The sequence below is a fragment of the Lepidochelys kempii genome, chromosome 2, assembly GCF_965140265.1.
Source record: "Lepidochelys kempii isolate rLepKem1 chromosome 2, rLepKem1.hap2, whole genome shotgun sequence".
NCBI lineage: Eukaryota > Metazoa > Chordata > Testudines > Cheloniidae > Lepidochelys > Lepidochelys kempii.
Genome location: NC_133257.1, coordinates 163,098,583 through 163,119,973, shown reverse-complemented (window position 1 = coordinate 163,119,973; position 21,391 = coordinate 163,098,583). Strand labels below are relative to the sequence as shown.

Below are 21,391 nucleotides of genomic sequence, written 5' to 3'. Positions count from 1 at the left end.
GCTAGAACCCTTGCTGTTCATGACTATTGTTTTTGATTTGTTAATGTAAATACAGTAATTGGTATCAGACAAACAATGTTCTTTTCCAGTTATAGTACTAATAAAAGATACACCGTAAGGCCACATATAAGAAAATCACTCATTGCCAATATATCTGTTGTACATATGCCTAAGTTCTCACATTAGTACAAGTTTTATAACAATTCTGAAAAACCACATAGTACCATGATCATTTTACTTTTCCATAATTGGTACAAATTAAGTATCCACGTGTTCAAAAACAAACAATCCAGAAGACTAGATGGCTCAAGGTGTTGGAAATTAGATTTCTAGTCCTTCATTTCTAGGTCACTGGTTCAAATCCAGTTGAAATTGTTATAAATGGCAGTTTGACAGTCTATATTGGTGTTCTTGGTCAAGCAGACACATCACAGTTGACTGACTCAGCTGGTAGGCCAAGGATTGAATGGATCTGAAATCTTGCACTGTTTTCTCACCCCCAGAGACTGTTCCTCCGGGCCAATGTTGAGAGACGTTGTATCAGGGCAGGGAAGCTTGCCCTACCTTGCTGTTGCTTTTGGGTATAAGCAGAAGACTTCTGTTTCCAAGGCTATCACCTTGTACCTTCAATAAAGACTGAGTTCCCCACCAAAAAAAGAAAAAAAATTGTAATCAAAAGTCCTCCTGACTAATTTGTAAGGTGACTTTGAACCCTGAGCTATATCTGAGAGTGTAATCATTTCAGCCAAAATAATCAGAATTACAGATGTGTCATACTGGTTATGTATTGGTAATGTGGACAATGTAGCTGTAGTTTATAAAATGTTTACACAGCAAACAGTAGGCCTACAAATACATCAATTACATAGATTGCACAGCTGTTATAATTTTAAATTGAATTATCTCTAACACAAGAATAGCTCAGTGATTTTCATTGCATATAGAACTGAAATGTATTTCATACAGATTTTAAAAATAATTTAATTTCATACAGATTTTAAATCCAATCAATGATTAATTCAGGGCATGTTGAGCTTAATTTCACTCCCTCTGCTTTCTCCACTGTTGGTAAAATTGCGGCATATTACTCCTCCTACTCTCCTTCATTGTAAATATAAATCTATCATAGAAGGCTCATTCTGAGTGTGGACTGGAGCAGAAGGAATGAGAATGTCATCTAGGAGCCACAAAACAAATCATTCCTTGAACTGAATGTAGAGTTACAGCATATTTCCACTTCCACAGAGTTTGTTGTATACTTCATAATGTCAATATTTTGATGAACTGGTCTGCCTTACTTTTACCCTTTTACATTTATCATAAATTATGATAAAAGTTTAGATTATTTTAATCAATCAATTAATTTTTCCAAATCGTTAACCAGGTATTTTCCCAAACTCTCATGACTCATCTCCGCCCTACACGCACTTTCTTCCCTGTCCTCCATGTGCTGCTAGGTGCTTTGGTGCAGCATCTACTCTTTGGCTGGCAAGATGAATCAGCAGGTTTCTTAGAAACCGGTGTAGCCTTGAGTTTTGAATAGTGATTTAGATGATGACTTTTCTCTTCGAGGTTAGTCTCGGAGACTTAGTCTCCAAGAATAGTGGTCATTTAAATCACTCTTCAGAATTCAAGGCTGCACTGATGTCAAAGAAACCTGCTGACTCATCTTCCCAGCCAAGGAGCAGATGCTGTGCCAAAGCATCTAGCAGTACATGGAGGGCAGGGACTTCTCTGCATGAGAGATTACAAGTTTAACTTCCATTATGTCCCTTCAGTAGTACAAGATTGGAATTTCATTATCATTGCACAGAAGATTGTATGGATTTTTTAAGACTTACTGTTTTAGTGGACAAACTTTGGATAAGCCTGGTAAAGTGTTGATGTATAGCCAAACTTTTGAAACCTTCTTGTCTCTTTCTCTATATAACCCAACATCTTTCCTTCTACTCAGCTAGACCCTTTTCCTTTCCCATTTTCATCCAGACTATTGTAATGTCTTTGATATGAATCCCAGTCATGTTTTGTGTTAGTGCCCTTACTTTCTACTCTTCCTCTGAGTATAATGAGTCCTCTTGGGCTCTGCCTGATCTCTTGGGCTGCATCTTGTGACCTCTGCTGTCTGTGAGCCTGATCCAGCTCCCACTGAAGTTGGTGGCAAGTGTCCTATGAATTTCAATGGGCATTGGCTCAGGCCTTATCTAACCATCCCACCTGATGGTGGTCTTGGCTCTTAAACCCCAGTCTTCTGTGTGTGCAGTCCAAGATCTGTCCTATTTCCCATCTTCTCCTTCTGACAAATCTAAGTTGGGAGGAATGAGGGCCTCTCTTTGTTCGTACTAGCAGTTGTCTTCAAATCGCAAATACCCTGTGTCTTCTGTGAGTCACAAGTATCACCGATTATTGACTCCAGGAAGCCTGGATCATGTAATGAAGAACAAGAAATAGCCCAGCAAAGATTTTCAGACTTCTGAGACACCCCCCGGGTTAGGGGGAATATCATCAACCTGTTGAGGGCAGGTAGAGCAGATCCTAGATCAAGTAGAAGTAATTAAAGAGACATAACTGAATCTGTAAAAAAAAAAATAATAATAATACATGCACGCACACATCCTCCCCCCTCAGGTTTGCTTTGGCTATTGTGCTCAAATTAGCCCAGCTCTTACTTTTTCCAGACCAGTTTGTCAATTTCCAGTGAGAACACATCCCATTGTGCTAACTCCTAGTGTCCAATCTGGTCTACTGCACAATAATATAAGAGGTGCTACAAGTTCAGTTGGTTCTTCTAAAAACAGAATACAGAGTAATGAATAAAAGGTCAACCAGTCAGATTTCAACACAGTAGATGTAGTCAGTTGCTCGTCAGATGAATTGTTCAGAAAACTGAGAGAGAGACTAAAATTAAGATCAGAAGAGAGGATGAGGTATGGATTTTTTGGCTCCATCTTACCAGATATGCTCCTTGATACAGCTGCAACCAATTTTACTCCTGTTTCTAATCCTTAACTATGATTTCCACAAAACACAGCTATAAACAGCCACTTCCTGATGCTGGCTCACAATAAGTTTTTCATTAAACACAATAGACTACAACAAAATAAAATAAAATATACCTCAGATAGATGAATGTAACATGTGGAGACATTTGTGATTTCTGGCAGAAAACTGGTAACATAACAGAGAAAACTACTGCATGATTATACGAATCACAGCATCCTCCACAGCAGACAGTTTATTTGTGGGACTAGAGGGCTGTGACAGCTTGTTAGCAGGCATAAAGAGCGAGATCAGATTTCCTCACTGAGCAAGTCTGAAGATTTCTTCCCTTCTGACACTGCCAAACCAGGCAGGTATATTGGCAAGGTGGTTCAAGGTATTTATTTTTCTGGCAGAGAGATGAAAACAAATGCACCTTTGCTGTGTTAAATTATGTTATCATGCAACCCTGCTGCTGTCTGCAGTGCATAGTTTAGAAATTATGTTTTTGCTGGCTTGTTTCCTATTGAATAGGGCTGAATTTACTGTTCCTGGGGCCTGAGAAACCGGTAGGGAGTAAAGACAAAGGAATATATTCTCATCTGCGTGCTTAAGGATATCCCTTGCATGTGCATAACTTCAGTGAATGCTGAGGGAAATTACACATGTGGGGTGGGATTTCCAAAGGAGTGTAAGGGAGTTTGAGCTCCAAATCCCATTCAGTTCCTTTTGAAATCCCAATAATCCTTGTTAATCAAGATAGAAATAGATGGGGTGCTCTAATTGCTTTCTCACAATCGGAGGTCAATGCAACATCCTCCATATAACTGACGCAGAGTCAGGTGTCTCAAATTGTCTTGCCAGTTTAAATGCTGCTCATGCAGGGGTTACTTTTGGGGAAGAAGCTATTTTTGTCTTCATGTTAGATAATATATAAATAAATACTTGCTTGCAAGGCTATTGGAAAAATCATATTAAATTTCACTTCTTTGGTAATACCCATAATAAATAATTATGGACAGTGAAATACAAGTTAGAAAGTAGCTGTTTACAAAAGGGTTAGTATGACTGAGACCCAGTGATCTTAGGAGGAAAGTGATCTTAGGTGAAACACAGCTATATTTTTATACTCAGTTAGTAACTCAGTTAGTAACTATCTGGTTCCTCGTTCCCCCTTTGATCCAAAAGGGAAGTAATCTGCCACAGTTTTATATCATGCACAGATTACTTCCTGTTCCTCACAGGCACAGCTGTGTGAGCTGACATGTTGGTGGGTGGAGCTAAAGCTAAAAGTTAAGTACATGCTTAAGTGCTTTTGCTGAATAGGGGCTTCAGACTTTAACTCAAACCCATAAATTTGATCCTGATATGGCTCTGAACAGCATCTTCCCACCCCATACTGTATGCTACCAAAGAAGGAAGAAAAGAAAGAAACATGCTTACAAAGTCCAGTGTGTAATAGAGTCCTACATCATATGCCGTATTCAATTACGTCCTTGGCTTTCCAAAAAAGGCACCTTTCAATGCAGTGTGATGAGAAAATAAAAGATATGTTGCCTAAATGAAAACCATATTGAAAATTTTATAATTCCCCTATACGTGTTTTGCAAATCAGTTTACTTAGTTGGCTAGGCATTTTTGTCATTGTTGTGTGTGGAGAATGTGTTTTACATTTTTATTAAAAAATTAATACTTGACTGAGGTCTATAAAAATATATTGTTATTGACATTTTTCACTTTCATTATTATCTGTATTGTCATTATTATCTAACACACTTCACCGGATGATCTCAAAGCCTTTGGTACATATTAAGGACTAGCTTATATCTGGCCCTACATGGAAGTGCAAAGGAGATAAGAGAGCAAAAGTAGGTCCGCACCTGCACAGGGATCAGCCACAGTACTCTGACCACAGTCGGTGGGATGGTGTTATTGCTTCACCAGCCACAGGACAGAAAGCAGTTCAGGCAGGACACATCCTGCACCTCCAAAAAGGAGGTGTTGGAGCTCCTTTTGAGAGCAATCACGGAACCATATTCTACCTTTGTTTTCCAACGTAATAGAGCCATTCTGAATCAAGCCACGCACATTCTATGAGATAGGTAAGTATTACTGTCTCCCTTTTACAAATAGGTCAACTGAGGTAAAGGTTAAGTTACATATCCAAGTCACATAGCCAGTCAGGAACAGAACCCAGGAGCCCTGCTTTCCAGTTCCCTGCTCTAATCACTAGTACACACTTCTGCTGAGCATTCCTGCAAAGTCTAGTGACATTCTGGTGACATTTAATTTCTGTCAGCTGGTGACAGCTATCACTTTATACTGGCAACATAAAACTTTCTTTAAAAATTTTGAATCCCATCTCAAATTTCTGTACTCCCAAGCCTTGTAGCTAAAAGTACATAATATAGTTATCTTGTATAGTTATAAGACTAATTTCTGCCTTCTAGTTTAAACTCTGACAAGCCCCATTGACTTCAGTGGAGATGCACGGGTGTAAACGACAGAAGAATTTACCCTGTGTTTTACTTATAGATGCACTAGTTTTTATTGTCTGTGTTGCTACTATCATAAAAGTTCAAGTCATTGAAGATCGATGTAAATTTTTGCTTTGTATTATCAAAGAATTGTATCAACGTTAAGTTTCTTCTCTTTACCTGTTTACCAAGAAAACTGCTGCAGATGGAAAGAGACAAGAGATCATTGTGTTGGACTCAAAACGAAGCAATGCTATTAATATTGGATTGACAGTGTTACCCCCTCCAAGAACCATCAAGACTGCTATTTTGAACTTTGATGAATATGCCTTAAACAAGGAGGGAATAGAGGTAAGAAGGGATAGTCCAATATGGTCAGCGTTAAACTGTGAGCATATAATTTTGCCCAAGTATTATATGTACTGTAGTTCATCTCTGTGTAAGGAAAAAATCTGTGCCTTATTTTCATCGTTGCGGGTTGACATTAGTTATATGTATCTGCGGGTTCAGCATTCAATCCTGCATCTTTATTACTCAAAGACTGATTTTTTAAAAAACTTAAGTCCCTAAAGTTTGGCTTCTAAAAACATGTTTAGGATTTTCAGATGTGCTCTGAGTACTCCAAACTCCAGTTGGTGTCCCGTGGAAACTGCAGGAGCTCTGCCTCTTTGAACATCAGGCTGTTTATTAAGTGTCAAAGTATGGATTTCTGTACTTAACTTTTAAGAAAATTTGAACCTAAATTCCTATTGAGATTTTCAGTGGTAGCGCTCACATATCTTTCTTTGTGTATTTCACATTTTTAAGTCATTAAAAATCCTAAATCCAGTTCATCATACATATATATTAAATGTTGAACACTTGCACACCCAGATATCTACAAGGGTAAATTCACAGTTCCTAGAACTGTTGGAAACTGTACAAGGTTTAATAAAGTTCATGCCTGGTTTGCTATTGCAATTGTTCTAGATTGTATATCAAATGGAAAACAAATGCAATGGCTGGTTGTCTTCAGAATAGCATCTCTGTGTTACTGTTGTTTGAAGTAAGCCAGTTGGTAAAAAGATTACAGATGATGCCATTTTTACCATTACATGTTTGAGTTTTCAGGTCTCCTTACCGAGATCCAAGATGAACTCTGTTTGTTATTCTTTTATCAAAACATTGTTCCTTTATGAAGTCTAAAAAGAAACTGCTGCTACTGTTTTTTAACATTGCTTTTTTAAATTTATTTTAAATGTTTTTATTAAACCTATACCAGTTACAGAGTAATCTGCATGCTTGAAGACCTGGTCTAAAATCTCGATCAATACCTGACTGAATATGTCATTTGCAGATCATCTTCCAATATTTCAGTTGTAGGTTTTTCTTTTGCCCTCACCCTCCTCCCCATATTTAGTTAAGAAGGAAAAGTCAAAAGAAAGATAATATGGAAACAGAGCTGCGGACAGTTAAATGCAAAAAAGAATAAAACCTATTATGTTTTAACTTAATGTGAGGGCCTGATCATCCTCTGGTGGAATACAAGGACTTCCCAGTGACACATTTACTTGCATCCCATAGTACGTTGCTCATCTTCTGCAGGTGAATAATAGGGCCTTTAGTAATTATGACTCTAGAGAGGGCCCAAAACAGAATACATAGCAAAGATGTTCACAGTCTTGTATGCATCTTCTCCCTTAAATTTCCACCGCCCCTGGCAGACTCAACACCTCACCAGCTGTTCTGGACACCTCAGCTTTCCAACCAGTGCCACCTACTGTGGAGGCTACACTAGCCACTTGGCAGGATAGTGAGTGCTTTGCACCATCTCCACCCTTTCTGGGTAGCCTTTTCACTGGCTGCACCCTGATTGATGCGAGAATGCCATCATTTATTTTTAAAATATACTACAAAATAGGGCAGATTGCGAAGTGAAGCACTCACAAGTCAGGAAATAACATATTGTTTCCTACACATCCTTCACTTTTCTCCTGATTCATATGCATTCCGATATAGTCTCCTATGACATGGCCACATGCTATTTTTTCACATAGGACCACTGCCTCCTTTAGGGCTCAAAGAGATGCTGAGTACTGTGCCCCCATTTCAGCAAAGACTTAAGCTTGAAGTTAAGAATATGAGTACTCCCATTGACTGCAGTGGAACTACTCATGTGCTTGAAGATGATAACATGCTTGAAAAGCTCTGCTGCATCTGAGCCAGAGTGCTTAGTACCCTACAGGATTGAGCCCAGTGCAGAGGTTGGATGGTGCTCAGCGAGCAACAGCTATTCAGTATTTCTTTTTCTCCTCATTTTTTAATGTGTGGCCACATGTTTTTTTACTGTGCCATCTAAACCCTGCACGAAATAAGAAGGTTTTTTATTTTCTTTCTGTGACACTCCATTGTAATAGCTGAGTATCATGCAAACATTTAATGAATTCATCCTCACAGCACCTTGGTTGAGAGAAATATTAATACACCCATTTCACAGATGTATTATGTACTGCACTGAGGTATCGAGAGAGTATATATGTGGGCTGGAGAGTCTGAGGCTAAGTGAACCCTGATTACAGGATGGGCCCCACATGAGAGAAACCAGGTGATTCCTGTGGAAAAGGAGTCTGCAGCTGTGTCTGCAGAGACTACAGGAGTCACAAAGGCTCCTACAGGGTCCTGTATTAGCAGAGGAGGGAAAGGAAAGGAAACTGCAGGGAAGAGAATGAGGAAAAAAGCTCTCCTGACACGGAGTCCTGGGAGAGACCCTGATTAAAAAGCAGGGAAGGGACTGAAAAGCTCTCCAGGCAGGGAGACACCCTGAGTCACCAGGGAGGTGACTAGGTTCACATACCAGCCCAAGGCAAGGATTGGACAAACCCATTGTAACGGTTGTCAAGCCCCACAAGGGGGCAGCAGGCTGACCCAAAGACTGGCCATGGAAGAGCCCCAGAGAGGGCAGAAGGCTTTTGTTTCTCACAGCTTTTTGTGAATTTTAGTTGGGAACCCAGAAGGAGTGGACTAAAGACAGTGACCTGGCTGGAGGGCCAAGTCATCAAGCAGACACACCACTACAGTGCCAGAGGGACCGTTGGCAGGGGATGCTACCCTAGAGAGAGAGCAGCTACGCCATGCCTGACCACAAGGGGATGACTAGGAGTAAGCAACTACAGTGCTACTGAAAGTACTGAGTAAGTTGACAAAGGTCACATAAGCAGCAATAGAACCCAGATCTCTTGAATCTCAGTCCAGTGAATTAACTTCAAGTCCATTCTCCTTCTTCCATTAGAGCCCCTCTATTTACATCAGTCTGGGAAAGGGAAACAGTGCCAAATGAGTGGACCAATGGGGTTATAGTGAAGATACCAAAGAAAGGAACTCTCAGTGATTGTAGTAACTGGCGTGGTATCACACTTTTATCTGTGCCAAGCAAAGTATTGTGTAACATCATAGTCCAGCATATATCAGAGGCAGTTGATAGTGTTCTCAGAAAAGAGCAAGCCGGTTTTCGGAAAGAGCGTGGATGCACAGACCAGATCTTCACTCTATGAAACATAATAGAACAGTGCTTAGAATGGCAACGGCAACTCTGCATAAACTCCATAGACTTTGAGAAGGCTTTTGACAGCATTCACAGGACCAGGCTATGGCGCATTCTGTGGGCATATGGAATTCCTTTCCATTTAATCATCATCAGAAGCTTCTATTTCCATTTTACATGCACTGTTGATCACAGTGAGCTCAGTTTTGAAGTCAAAACAGGAGTACATCAGGGGTGTGCCATGTCTGCAATCGTCTTCAACATGGCCATCGACTGGGTAATGTGGCATACAACAGAAGACATGCCAAGAGGCATTAAATGGACACTCTTCTCATCGCTTGAAGACCTGAACTTCGCAGATGATGTTGTCCTCCCATCACATACCCAACACCATATACAAGAAAAAACAACTCAACTCAACGCATTCAGCCAGCAAATTGGACTGAAAATCAATTGCAATAAGACAGATATCATGACCTTTAATATTGCCTCACCATCACCAGTACAGGGAGAAGATTATGGTCTCACCAATGTAGAAACATTCACATACTTGGGCAGCAGCAGCAGCCAGGATGGTAGAACAAGCCAGGACATCCGGAACAAAATCAGTAAAGCCAGGAACACCTTCAGGAGCTTAAATACAGTCTCAAAATCATCAAAACCAAACTCAAGATTTATCAGAGCTGCGTACTTTCAACACTACTTTATAGTGCAGAATGCTGGGGAATGAGAAAGTATGACATGTCCATACTGTCTTCATTCCATACAACCTGCCTCAGAAAAATCCTCCATATTCTTTGGCCCAGAACAATCTCAAACAAAGATCTGTTGACACAGTGTAGCCAAGAGGATCTGAGCACCATCATTGCCAGGAGGTGTTGGATTGGCCATGTGCTTCAGATGGAAACGGATTCCATCACCAGAGTAGCAATAAGATGGACACCTGAAGGCAAGTGAAAACGAGGCCTCTTGAAAACAACATGGCAAAGAGCTGTGGAAGCTGAGCTGAAAATCCTGGGGCACAGTTAGGGAACCATTGAAAGACTTTCCAGAAACAGACAAGAGTGGAGGAGCTTCGTCACTGCCCTAAATGCCAGAGGCATAATAGGAACATGATGATGATGATGATTAGAGACCTGTCTCATTGACTACACTACACACCACATAATTTACAATGAATGAGAAGAAATTCTGTGCACAACAGTTTCCTTCACAGCGGTGCATATCACAACTGCAGTGAACGAAGCAAATCAGTTCTCTCCATAATGCTGTTTTGTTCCTAGCCAAGCTATATCTTGAATGAGGTAGGGCTCATGTGGGGGGGAAATAGTTTAAGATCATTTAATCACAGATCCTATTGTAATGATTACTCAGGCTAAGGCAGAGCTAAATTTGCGCAAATCACCTTCACATTATAATTTCCTGAGTTCTGAGTGTTTCACTTTGCAATCTTACCATTCTTGTGACATAAATTTGGGGATTTTTAATAGAATTTCCTACATTTTTAAATAAGAAAATATAGAAATTCCACCATTCAACTTCTTGTTAAATAGCTGTAGATTGCTCTATGCTGTGGTATTCATGCAATCCATGTGGCCTCCTTCCATACACAACTTTCCAGATTATTCAGAAGAAGACAGGATTCCTTTGGACACTTTTGCCTACTTCCTTACTTTGTATTATACACACTCATATGTTGTATGGAAGGAAGAATCTTGTCTCCTCTGCTTTTCACCTTCATTAATTGTAGATAAAAACACTGCACAGCCTACAAATTTTTTCAATCAACACACTCCTGTTCAAGCCCCATAAAGTACTGACTGACCATTAAGAGACTGCAAACTCCAGTCATGCACAAAATACAATTGTTAAAATCATATAACATTGACAAATGATAGTCAACTTTCACCGGCATTCTGAAAAGTCCATTTGCAATTTAGGGACTCTCTCCCTGCCAGATTTCAAGTGTTTACCATCTGTCCCTGCTGTGCTAGAGCTGTTCATAAAAAAAGTTGCCAACAAAACTTTTTAAGGGATAAAATATATTCCCCCCCCGCTATCTTTGTTCTTTTGCTCCCACGTCTGCCAGATTCTGAAAGAAAGTTGAAGATTGTATAAGCAATGGAAAATAAGCCTTTAAAATGAAATAAGTCTAACATCTTAAATATAGACATTGCTATATTCTCTACCTATAATATTACAAGTTACTGACTTTTGTGTTAATTTGCCAGACTGTAATGGAGGCTGCTCACTCAGATTGCCAGTGAAAATGTCAACTCTGCACTGGTAATCAGAGTTCCAGCCACCATCTTCTCTCTCATTTTTGTTGGGTGCAGAAATAGTCGTATATTCATATCAAAATTTGTACCAGTTATCAGTGTGTCAACACTCTCTGTATTTCTGCATGGCAAATTTGAGCCTGCTTTCTTGTTGCTTTGGTTTTCTGCTTACACGTGCCATGCAAAAATTGGAAAAATAAGCCCTTACTGTTGTAGCAAACTGAACAGCTGCCAAAGAATCAAGGAGTACAATTTGTATGTAAGAATTTTAGCTTTCTCCATTTGCCTATGGACTGTTCATGTAAGGAAGCTACTGCTAAAATTCTCTGGAAAGTTTCACAAAAGAACAAGGCTTGAGAACCTCATGCCTCCTGTAGTCCTGTAAGCCCGGTAAACAGACTGGCATGACATAAGGGGATCTCCAAAGCCCCACATCCAGAGAATTCCTCCAGCAGAGATAATGTGATAGGCTGCCTTCTAAGGACTCCTCACAAGCCCCGAGCTAGGGTTGTGCTAGGGGCAGGGTAGGAGAGGTATGTTGGGGTGGGGAACTTGGGATGCATAATGCAACTCTGCAGCCTATAGAGCAGCCCAAGGAGGTAACTGTGACTTAGGCTGTGTACACTTTGCCAGGGTCCTCTCGAGCCCCAAGAGCCGCCCAGGATTATTCTCCTCCCCCGGCATTGTGAGGGCTATGCTGCACCTCTAAGGGCATGTCTTCGCAGCCGAGTTTGCTCAACGTATAACTGGAGTGCTGTCCCTAAACCAGCTCCATCCACACACAATAATCACTAGTTCAAAAACTCAACTGCTGCTGATGCTTGAGGTAGTAATGCAGTGGGGATATAGTTACAGGCTACAGACTCAGGTTAGCACAACTCTTCCAGTGCTGATTCAGTCACTGTGCGCTGCTAATCCAAGCACTGTGTGCAGCTCCAGTGTTGCTTCACAGTGTGGCCACCCTACTCATCTGTGCTGCAATAAAACACCCACGGGTGGCCCCATTGTGGGGCTCAGGCTGGGCGGCTGTAAAATTGCAGTGTAGACGACCAGGCTCGGCTGGAGCCCGAGGGTCCCAGAGCTATTTTTAGCAGTGTAGTGCCTGCTGCTTCCCCACTGCTGAAATCTTCCCCATACACAGGGAAAGGCTTCCTCAGCAGGGAGCTGCCAGAGACTTTCTCCACTGCCTTCCCCTCACCAGAGCCTAGGGTGACCAGACAGCAAGTGTGAAAAATCGGGACAGGGGGTGGGGGGTAATAGGAGCCTATACAAGAAAAAGACCCATAAATCGGGACTGTCCCTATAAAATCGGGACGTCTGGTCACCCTACCACAGCCTTTCACTGCTGCAAGTAGCTAAAAACCACAGTATGGACACAGCCTGCCTTTCACTGTGATCTGTGACTACATGTAGCCTACACGCTTTAAGAGAGGCTTCAACACCATAGTATATGCAAACTGAGAGTCGTCATTTTGCAGGTCCCGTAGAATAGGCTGCTGGGGGAGCTGTGGGTCTGTCATGCTTTTAAAGTGATAGTGCATAAGAAACTGTCAAAATCTTGTTTTGGGGCATTCTTCTATTTCCTTTGTCGTCCTGGGCTCCCATAATGAAGACATAATTTTAGCATCAGAAGGGTCTTTTATTGATGTTCTGGATGTAGGTGTAGCCCACAGGACTAATATATTCCGAGGGCTGAGCTGAAATCAGATACACGTGGGAGCCATTAAAAACCTTCTGAGGGTGGCATTATATAAATCAGAAGAGTTGGCAGATTTTTGTAAAATATGACCAGGAAAAACCTTTTTGGATTATTAACAGCCAGAATCAAAATCAAAAGGCAAAAATTAAGTTTGTCCTCAAGCTTTACATTGCCAGATAAAAACAAATCTTGCTATTCCTGTAACTTTTTACTCAAAGTGCATAATGGAGATAGGCAGAAAAAAGAGTGGCTTTATGGAGTGTACTTTAAAGCCCATGAGCTTGGAGTAGTTAGTTACTGAGTATTGTAAAGAAGAGAGACAAAGAGGCATTGCTTGGTTTTAAGCAAGCAGATGTATTAAATTTAGTATGCAGAGGATTAACTGGTAGGGCCATGCTTTCACAGGAGGGCCCAACAGGTGCTCCTGCAAAAATGCACCCTTTTCCAATGAACCCACATAAAATGGTGAGTCATCTTTCAGTTGCCACATTGGTTGTGCTTTCTTTTGAAAGTCTGGCACTCAATATGTCTAATCAAGTTTGGACTACAGGACTTGCAGAGCAATATGCTATTTATTCACTGTGAGTGAGAATGGCAGTCTTGGCTCTTTATGAGATAATCAGTGTAAAGTCTACTCTTTGTGATCTTAACAGATTCATCTGAAGGACAAATCGAAAAAAAAAAGTCAACCACAACACTTATTGGTACTCATCCTCAATGAAGGCAATCAATGAGTCTGCTTGTAAAGTGCTACTTCTTATGAGTAAGAGAAACAGAATCAGACCCAAATTGTACACCTAAGGAGGCTTGCATTGTGCATGTAAGCATGACTAATTTAACTGAGTCAAAAGTGGACTGACGGGGTTGAGTTGGGCTGCTGTGCCCTTTATGTAATACAGGAGGATAGTGTATGTATCTAAGGTTTTAGAAAATAATGTATGGTGTTATACTGTATAAGTTATATAGTGGTAGTTTTAGCCTTCTTCAGGTTAAAATTATTTGAAATTAAAGACTGAGAGGAAATATTTTTTCAAAAGCGCCTATGTCCCATTTTCAAAAACAACTAAATCCTATCTTCAGAAGTGACTTGGGTACATAGGAGCCTAGCTTTAAATTTAAATTTACATTTAAATTCAATGAATAGTTGAAGAAGAAACCCAGTTTGAATGAAGCAAGGCTGGTAATCAGTTACTGATTTCTAGCTATCACTAACATTATGAAGTATTTTGGATACAGTTCCTTCTCTTTGAAATTGGATGTGTTTTTGAGAATCCAAATCAAATATAATAAATTCAGGTGGTCATAGTCAGTAAATGTAGAGTTCTGGACTTTTTTTTCCAGATTATGTAAACCGTTGATCTGCATGGTTAACAGCTGTCTGAAAGGCACGAGACCCTGTGAAATAGTGGGTGAAATGTCAGAAAGTATGTATTTGACTATACGATTCCTAGATTCAAGAAGGGACTTAGTACTTTGTGAAGCATTCTCCTTAGAAACTTTGGAAATCAGACTTGGAATGACTAAACCTAGAAGAGTAATGGTTTTATAATATGTCTTTCCCCCCATTCTCCCCTCCCCGCAGAGTTCCAGCAATTGACAGTTTCCAAAAAAGGAACTTTGGGGGGTATTTTAAGCTCAAATACTAAAATAATCAGTATCATGATCTCATATGAATCAGGTGGCCAAAAACAATCTTTGTATCCATAAAAATACTACTTTACTGGACAGATTTTTCTCTGGAATCATGCACTCTGGGCCAAACAATTACAGGGGTATGTATGGGCATGGAATCTGTAGTTTATACAAGACTGTGACACCCTACCAGCAAGAAATATATGAGCCTAGACTGTTTATGGGGTTTGGTAAGCTTTTCCTTGCTCTCTACCCAAAGTGGGCCTTATTGGGTATTATGAGATAATGAGTAAGTTCAAAGGTGATGTATGTGGTGGAAACAAAGAGGTTGTGAGTTATGATGATGTGCCAGTAACCTTCTGTCCTACTGTGTTTCTATACAGTTTTTCTAAATGATGTGTAAAAAATAATAATAATAAACTGGCAGATGGTAGACTCATCAATCTTCCACACTGAATGAATGGTTTAAATTAGTCATAGAGTGGAAAACAAAAATAAGAACATTTTATTGCTTTTTCAGGAAGGCACAGAGAAGGTCATAATCAGCAGGACAAAAATGACTCTTAGAGTGGATTAAAAGTGTTGTGAAAAGCCTGTTGTTATGGCTTCGGTTCCACCTTGAGTGCAACTAGTGTGAGATCAGCCAGTTAGTCAGCAGCAGTTCTGCTTATATCAGGGCAGTAATTCGATGGCAGGGATGATCCTTGAACTACAAATAAGGCTTTTTGGATTTGCTTTTCCTTTGCACATACCACATGAAGCAGCTCAGCAGCAGAGCAGAGTAGCAGTGCTTGGACTGAATGCTCTTTGTCAGCTCCATCTGGCCTGCTGTGTTTATACAAAGCTCAGGGACCAGGCGAGTCCCTTTGGAAATACAGTTGACTGTTTCATTGCTCTGGTTAAAATGCCCTAAGGCTGCTGAAAAATCCCTACAGTGAGGATGCTTTACCATCAAAAAAAGAAAGATTGTAGGATCCTTGTGTATCTGTCAAAAGCCTGGAGCCCTAGTTATTTGCAGTGGGTAATTGAGGGCATTGCAACTGCCAAAGTGTTTCCCCTTCTGAGACCAGAATGTATCAAAAGTATTTTTACATCAATCATGTCTCCTAAATTGGCCATGTATGAATGTTAAAATAATCCCAGATGCAAACTATCCTGGCTCCTCCATTCAGCCTCACAAAGTCACTGAAATTTAAGTCATCTTTTAAAAAGAAAGAGAGGACTAGGTGCTGGAGGGCCTCATTCTTCCTGGGGAGTTACTGTGAAGTTTTCCTGATGCCCCAGTCAGGATTTTTATCTCATCTGTCCATATCTGTCTGTCTAATCTGTCCCTCCTTTTGTCTGATCTCTTTGAGTGTTTATAAAGTGCCCATTGCAGTAGCATCTAAATACTGAACTCAGTATAGAGAGGTCTGAGAGGTGCCCTGGAGCAGTCAGTTCAGTTCTCAAATCTGCTCTAGATATGATCTAGGCAACTGATGTAAGCATATAAAACTGATTACAGATAGATCATAAAAACAAATCAAGAAACCATACTGATTTCAGTAAATGAAGGCTCTCTGTTAAATGCATGCAACAGTAATTTCAAGCCATTTTCAGGATATGGGTCAGGAAAACACAGATACTGCTTAGAATTCAAAAGTGAGGAATTGGATTCAATTTGTATTTTACATTGTCATCATATAAATTTCAGGACAAAAGTTGCATGCCCTTATTTATCATCTTGATCATTGTCTTGAATATTACATCCTCTTCCATCCCCCTGAGGCTGATTATTTAGATTGTAAACTCTCTGGTGCAGGGACTGTCTCTTGTATTGCAGTATATACACAATGTAGTAATAACTGGGGGAAAGAGGGGCAAAGAAATTTAATTCTACATTATCCCTCTTCTGTTCCAAGTGAATGAATAGACTAAATGATTCCACTCCCTGTTTGAAATTAGTACAGACTTTACACTTCCCATCTGCATATCCCAGGTAAAAACCAGACTGTCTTGTTATTGTGTAGTATAAGAACAAAGAGACACTTTGTTAAATTGAAAGGTAACATAATATGTTCAAAGCCAACAGGTAGAAATGCTTCTTCATATGGAATACACTGCCGTAGGAAGATGGTCATCAGGACAAGTACTGTGGCTGGATTTGAATTGATAAAATATTTTGGTTGATCAAAGGTCATTCTTCACCTGATGGGGTCGGCAGGGAATTCCTCACTCCCCATACCCAGATGCAACATTAAGCAATGAGCTAGATGTATCAGTGGGGGAGGGAGCAGGTGCCTCTGAAGCATCAGGCATTGGCCGTTGCTGGAACAAGATACTAGATTGAATGGATCAGTGGTGTAATCTGGTTTGGCAAATCCTGTGTTTCTTTGACTTTTCGCCTCTCCAGAATTGATTCTGCCATTACAAAGGGCTACAGAAAAAGCCTAACGTTCTTTCCAATGAGTGAACATAGGTCTTGTTGAAAACCTACCACATCGCCTTTAACAAGGCAGTGTTCAGCAGGGCAGAGGTCCTGGCTTATTTGATGTGTTTATGTTGTTTTCTTTTCTTTTTCATTTTAAAAACGCATTTAGTTGCTTAAAGCAAAATCTTATTTCCAAGAGCAACCCTGGAGAACAAGCAGCTGGGAAGTTGCCACATGCAAACAAGCACATAAAAGCCACGAATTAAAAGGAAAATGTAAATTTCTGAACCAATACTAATAACAGCAGCAAATTAGCATATTGATATCCTCTTTCATCGATACTATAAGCCTGTCAGATGAATGGAGAAGCAGGCCCCATGTTGTGCAGTGCATACTTTGAATTAAAACTTTACCAATTGTTCCTTTTTGAGTAACTGTCTTAAATACAGGTGGTATTTCTAGGACTGATCTATTCATGCTGAAATAGTGTTGTCATATTATGTGACAAGTAAACATATGGGGTTGGAGTAGAGAGGGATAATAGCTCTTCCAACATCACACATTTTATATAGTTGAGCTACCCACCCCGCTATCACCCTAAAATGGTTTGCCATCTGGGTACCTTCATTCCTACCTACAGAAATGCAAAATGCTGCCATTTAGAAACATTTTTTAACAACGTACCATAAAAATCCTATCTTCGCCTTTACCTAGGTTTTGAGTTATTTTGTTGTTCTAAGTTCTCAGATGTTTAAGGCCACAAGGGACCATTAGATCATCTAGTCTAACCTCATGTATAACATAAGCCAGAGAATTTCACCCAGTTTTCCCTGCACTGAGCCCAGTAATTTCCAGTTTACTAAAGAATATCTTCCAGAAAGGTATCCAGTCTTGATCTGAAGATACCAGGAGATAAACTTGCATTTTTAGTTTGTTCTGTGCCTAATCACTCTCATTCCATAAAAATAAAAGAAACAATAAGGACTTCTAATTACAATCATAGACCTATTCAAGATTCCCTTGTTATGGTTTAGGTGTCCTGTGCAGTGGTTTTGTGTTACACATAATCGGAGCACAATTCTGCTCTCACTTATAGCTGTTTGAGTCAGGAATCCCATTACCACAAAGTAAACCAGTGTCAAGCCTTCAGTATGATTCTTAATTGTTTGAACGGACACCTGTCTGAAAAAAAATGGGTTTCCAAATATATGTTGTATAAATTTGCTTCTTTGCCTCCCCCTTCCTTCCATGAAAAAAAGAGGTTTGAAATCATTGCTCTTGTACATCTGATTAAAAATAATTTCTCTTGTCTTTCTTTCTAGAAAATTTTAACTATGATTCCTACGGAGGAAGAAAAACAGAAGATCCAGGAGGCCCAGATGGCAAACCCTGACATCCCACTGGGGAGTGCAGAGCAGTTTCTTCTCACTCTTTCCTCCATCAGTGAGCTCTCCGCTAGACTCCAGCTTTGGGCTTTCAAAATGGATTATGAGCTAGTGGAAAAGGTAAACTTCTTCTGACTGGCAGCAGGCAATTTCAAGTCCTTGTTTCAGCTTGTTCAGTCTTTACTATTACATGGCTGGCTATGTTGTGTGTATGGTGAATGGATTGTTTTTAGCTTTTGTTTTGGTGACCAACAGGAGATGGGGTGGAAGAAGTGGGAACATTTTAGCTCTTTTTTACAAAAAAAAGTAAGGGTTATGTCTTCCTTCCTCTAATTAGGCAATAATGATTTAGGAACAAGGAATTTCCTGGGGATGAGGGCCCAATCCTTACATCCTTCTTACCCAGATATTATTCGGCAAAACACTTGTTGAAATCAGTGGGAGTTTTGCCTATGTAAAGACTTAGTATATCAAAATCTGGCTTATTGTGACCAGTGGAGCGAACTAATCACTATATTAATTCATTAGCTAATTTATAAGATCCCTGGGATCCCTCAAAGTTGTTATTGCTATTGTAAACTCTTGAAAGTGTGTGGGGAGAAAAATTAAGATTATCTCTCAGATGTTTTTCTAATTTTGCTCATTAACAGAATTACTTGTATGCAGGCACAACATTGCTGCACTTGTTGATGTGCACTATTCAGTCAAAGAGCCATAGAAGTATTTTGTGAATTGTTTGTGCAAACTGATGCAGGGTAGATTGTTGATGGATGAGTGAGGAAGAGTCAACATTGTTTGGGTGATTTCATACATTCGCTTGCTAACTTTCAACAGGTTTTTTATTTGATGCTTTGGAAAATTTTGAAATATTATTTTTAGCAAGTTCCTGACTGGCAAAACAGACAAACAGAATTCATCTGGTTTGAATGTTTTTTGGCCAAATTCATCTCTGATGTAACTACTGTACTTGCAGTGAAGTTTTACTAAGAATAAGCTTGGTCCGTGATCTGAGGCCTAGATAGTAATAGCTCAATCAATACAAAATCTCTTTATTTTCTGATTGGACTTCATGATATCCCACGCTGAAAGGAAATGCAAAAAATAATGTATTAGAATGCAGATTTCCTATCAGATCTTGCAAATTCCCTCCTCTTAAGGATTTTCCTCACAAAGTATTTACAAAAGATGTTCTTCTGCTGATATTAGCACTTTAGTTTCTAGACCCAGATTTCATCAGAGGTCCGAGTTTGGCTCTTCCTTTTTGTCATATTCTCTACCTCCTGAATTTTTATCAGTTTTTATCAGATTTGAGCCAGAGTCATTCTGCTGTTTTTGATATCTGTATGTGTGTAAAATAAAATAAATAAAATATTTCCATATGGTCAGATTTTAAAAAATTGTACATGTATACAAAAGTCACCATTAAAATGTCATCATATGCCAATAGTTACCATACGCATAACACAGAAATATTTGAGAAACAGTAGTTTTTTGCTGTATTTAGAATAGAAAATAATCATGGATCTCAGGTATTTTTTTGGTAAATGTATCATTTTAATGTCCTCCACTTTAAAGTAAGATCATATTTTAAGGCATAAATACAAGGGGAAAGTGGCAGAGTTAAGTTTGATTTTCAACGTTAGTCTCCATTTTCTGACTTTTCTGTGCTTGGCTCCTCAATATGGATATTGCATTAATGCTAATTCTTTGCACCAAATTATATGTAATTCAGATGCCATCAAATTATACAAAAATTTGACATCTTAAAAGACGTGACGTCTTAAAACAAGTTTGAATTTATTAGAAAGAGGTTGTTGATAATTCTCCTAAATCAAGAGAGAAAAGTCTTTAAACTCAGGACAGGGTGTGCAAATATATCTTCAGTGCTGACAATCTTAAAGGATTATAAATGAATGCAAACAGGTGCAATAATGAGAGTAGTTAAACTGGGAAAGAGAAGGATTCCCTTTCATTTCTCTTCAGCATAAAATGATTACACCTAAAGCCTGGTCGAACTGTAGACCATATGCTATCATTCGTTAAGGAAATTTCATACTTTTTCACAAAGTATAAATCTTTAGAATAAAAATGATAAAGTTGTGTCATAATTACTTTGGATCTGGAAAATGGTATTATAACCCTTTCCCCAATCATGAGTCTGTCTTGTCTATTTACATGGTAAATTCTTAAGGGCAGAGACTGTCTGTTGCACTCTTTGTACAGCACCTGGCACAGAGGGACCCTCTGTGGTCTCTGAGGCCTGGGTTGGTCTCTGGGCACTACTCTAATGCAGATAATAATAAATAAGAATATTCAACAGATGTATATAAGGGATTCTAAGATGGTATAATTTGCACATGAATTGGCTGGATGAAGATGTACATTAATTTAACTGAGGCAAACTTATTATGTCTAACATGATCGTGCTGGGAGCTACCTTGTTATCTAGCCCAGTATCAAGTAAGTTACACCATTTTAAGACTGTTGTACACACACACACACACACACACAGCTTATACATGCTGAATTTAAATCAGTTTTTAAATCAAGTTAGTTAAACCTGTGAAAATCCCTGGGTTTGCAACTGATCTGTATTGATTTAGCTTGATTCAGTAATTTACCAAATGAAGCTAAATCAATATAAGCTTGCAAACCAGTTTAAGTGTGTCCACATAGGGGTTTGTACCAATTTAACTAAATCAATTTTACATGGGCCTCGTCTACACTTAACAGTTAGCTCACGATAATTACGTTGGCCAGGGGTGTGTGAAAAAATCACACCCCGAACATCATAACTATGCCAACCTGACCCCCAGTGTAGATACAGCTATGTCAACTTATACTTCCATTGGCATAGCTACCTTTGCTCAGGAAAGTGGTATTCCTACACCAATGGAAAAAACCCTTCCATGAGAAGAGGTTGCGTCTGCACTAGGGGGTTATGCTGGCACAGCTATGGTGACCTAGCAGCACAGTCTCCATAGTGTAAACATTAACCTTAAACTGGTGCAAG

The 21,391-nt window shown here is 39.5% G+C and overlaps 1 protein-coding gene across 6 annotated transcripts in view; it reads left to right on the top strand.

The window, feature by feature from the left end:
• The window catches only part of FHOD3 (formin homology 2 domain containing 3), a 625,903-nt gene that overhangs the window by 540,289 nt on the left and 64,223 nt on the right, over nucleotides 1–21,391 (top strand). For all 6 annotated transcript variants that reach the window (XM_073332694.1, XM_073332693.1, XM_073332692.1 and 3 more), the window contains 2 exons: nucleotides 5,646–5,804; nucleotides 18,316–18,498. In XM_073332694.1, coding sequence (XP_073188795.1) covers nucleotides 5,646–5,804; nucleotides 18,316–18,498 — 342 coding nt within the window. The remainder of the gene's footprint in view (nucleotides 1–5,645; nucleotides 5,805–18,315; nucleotides 18,499–21,391) is intronic.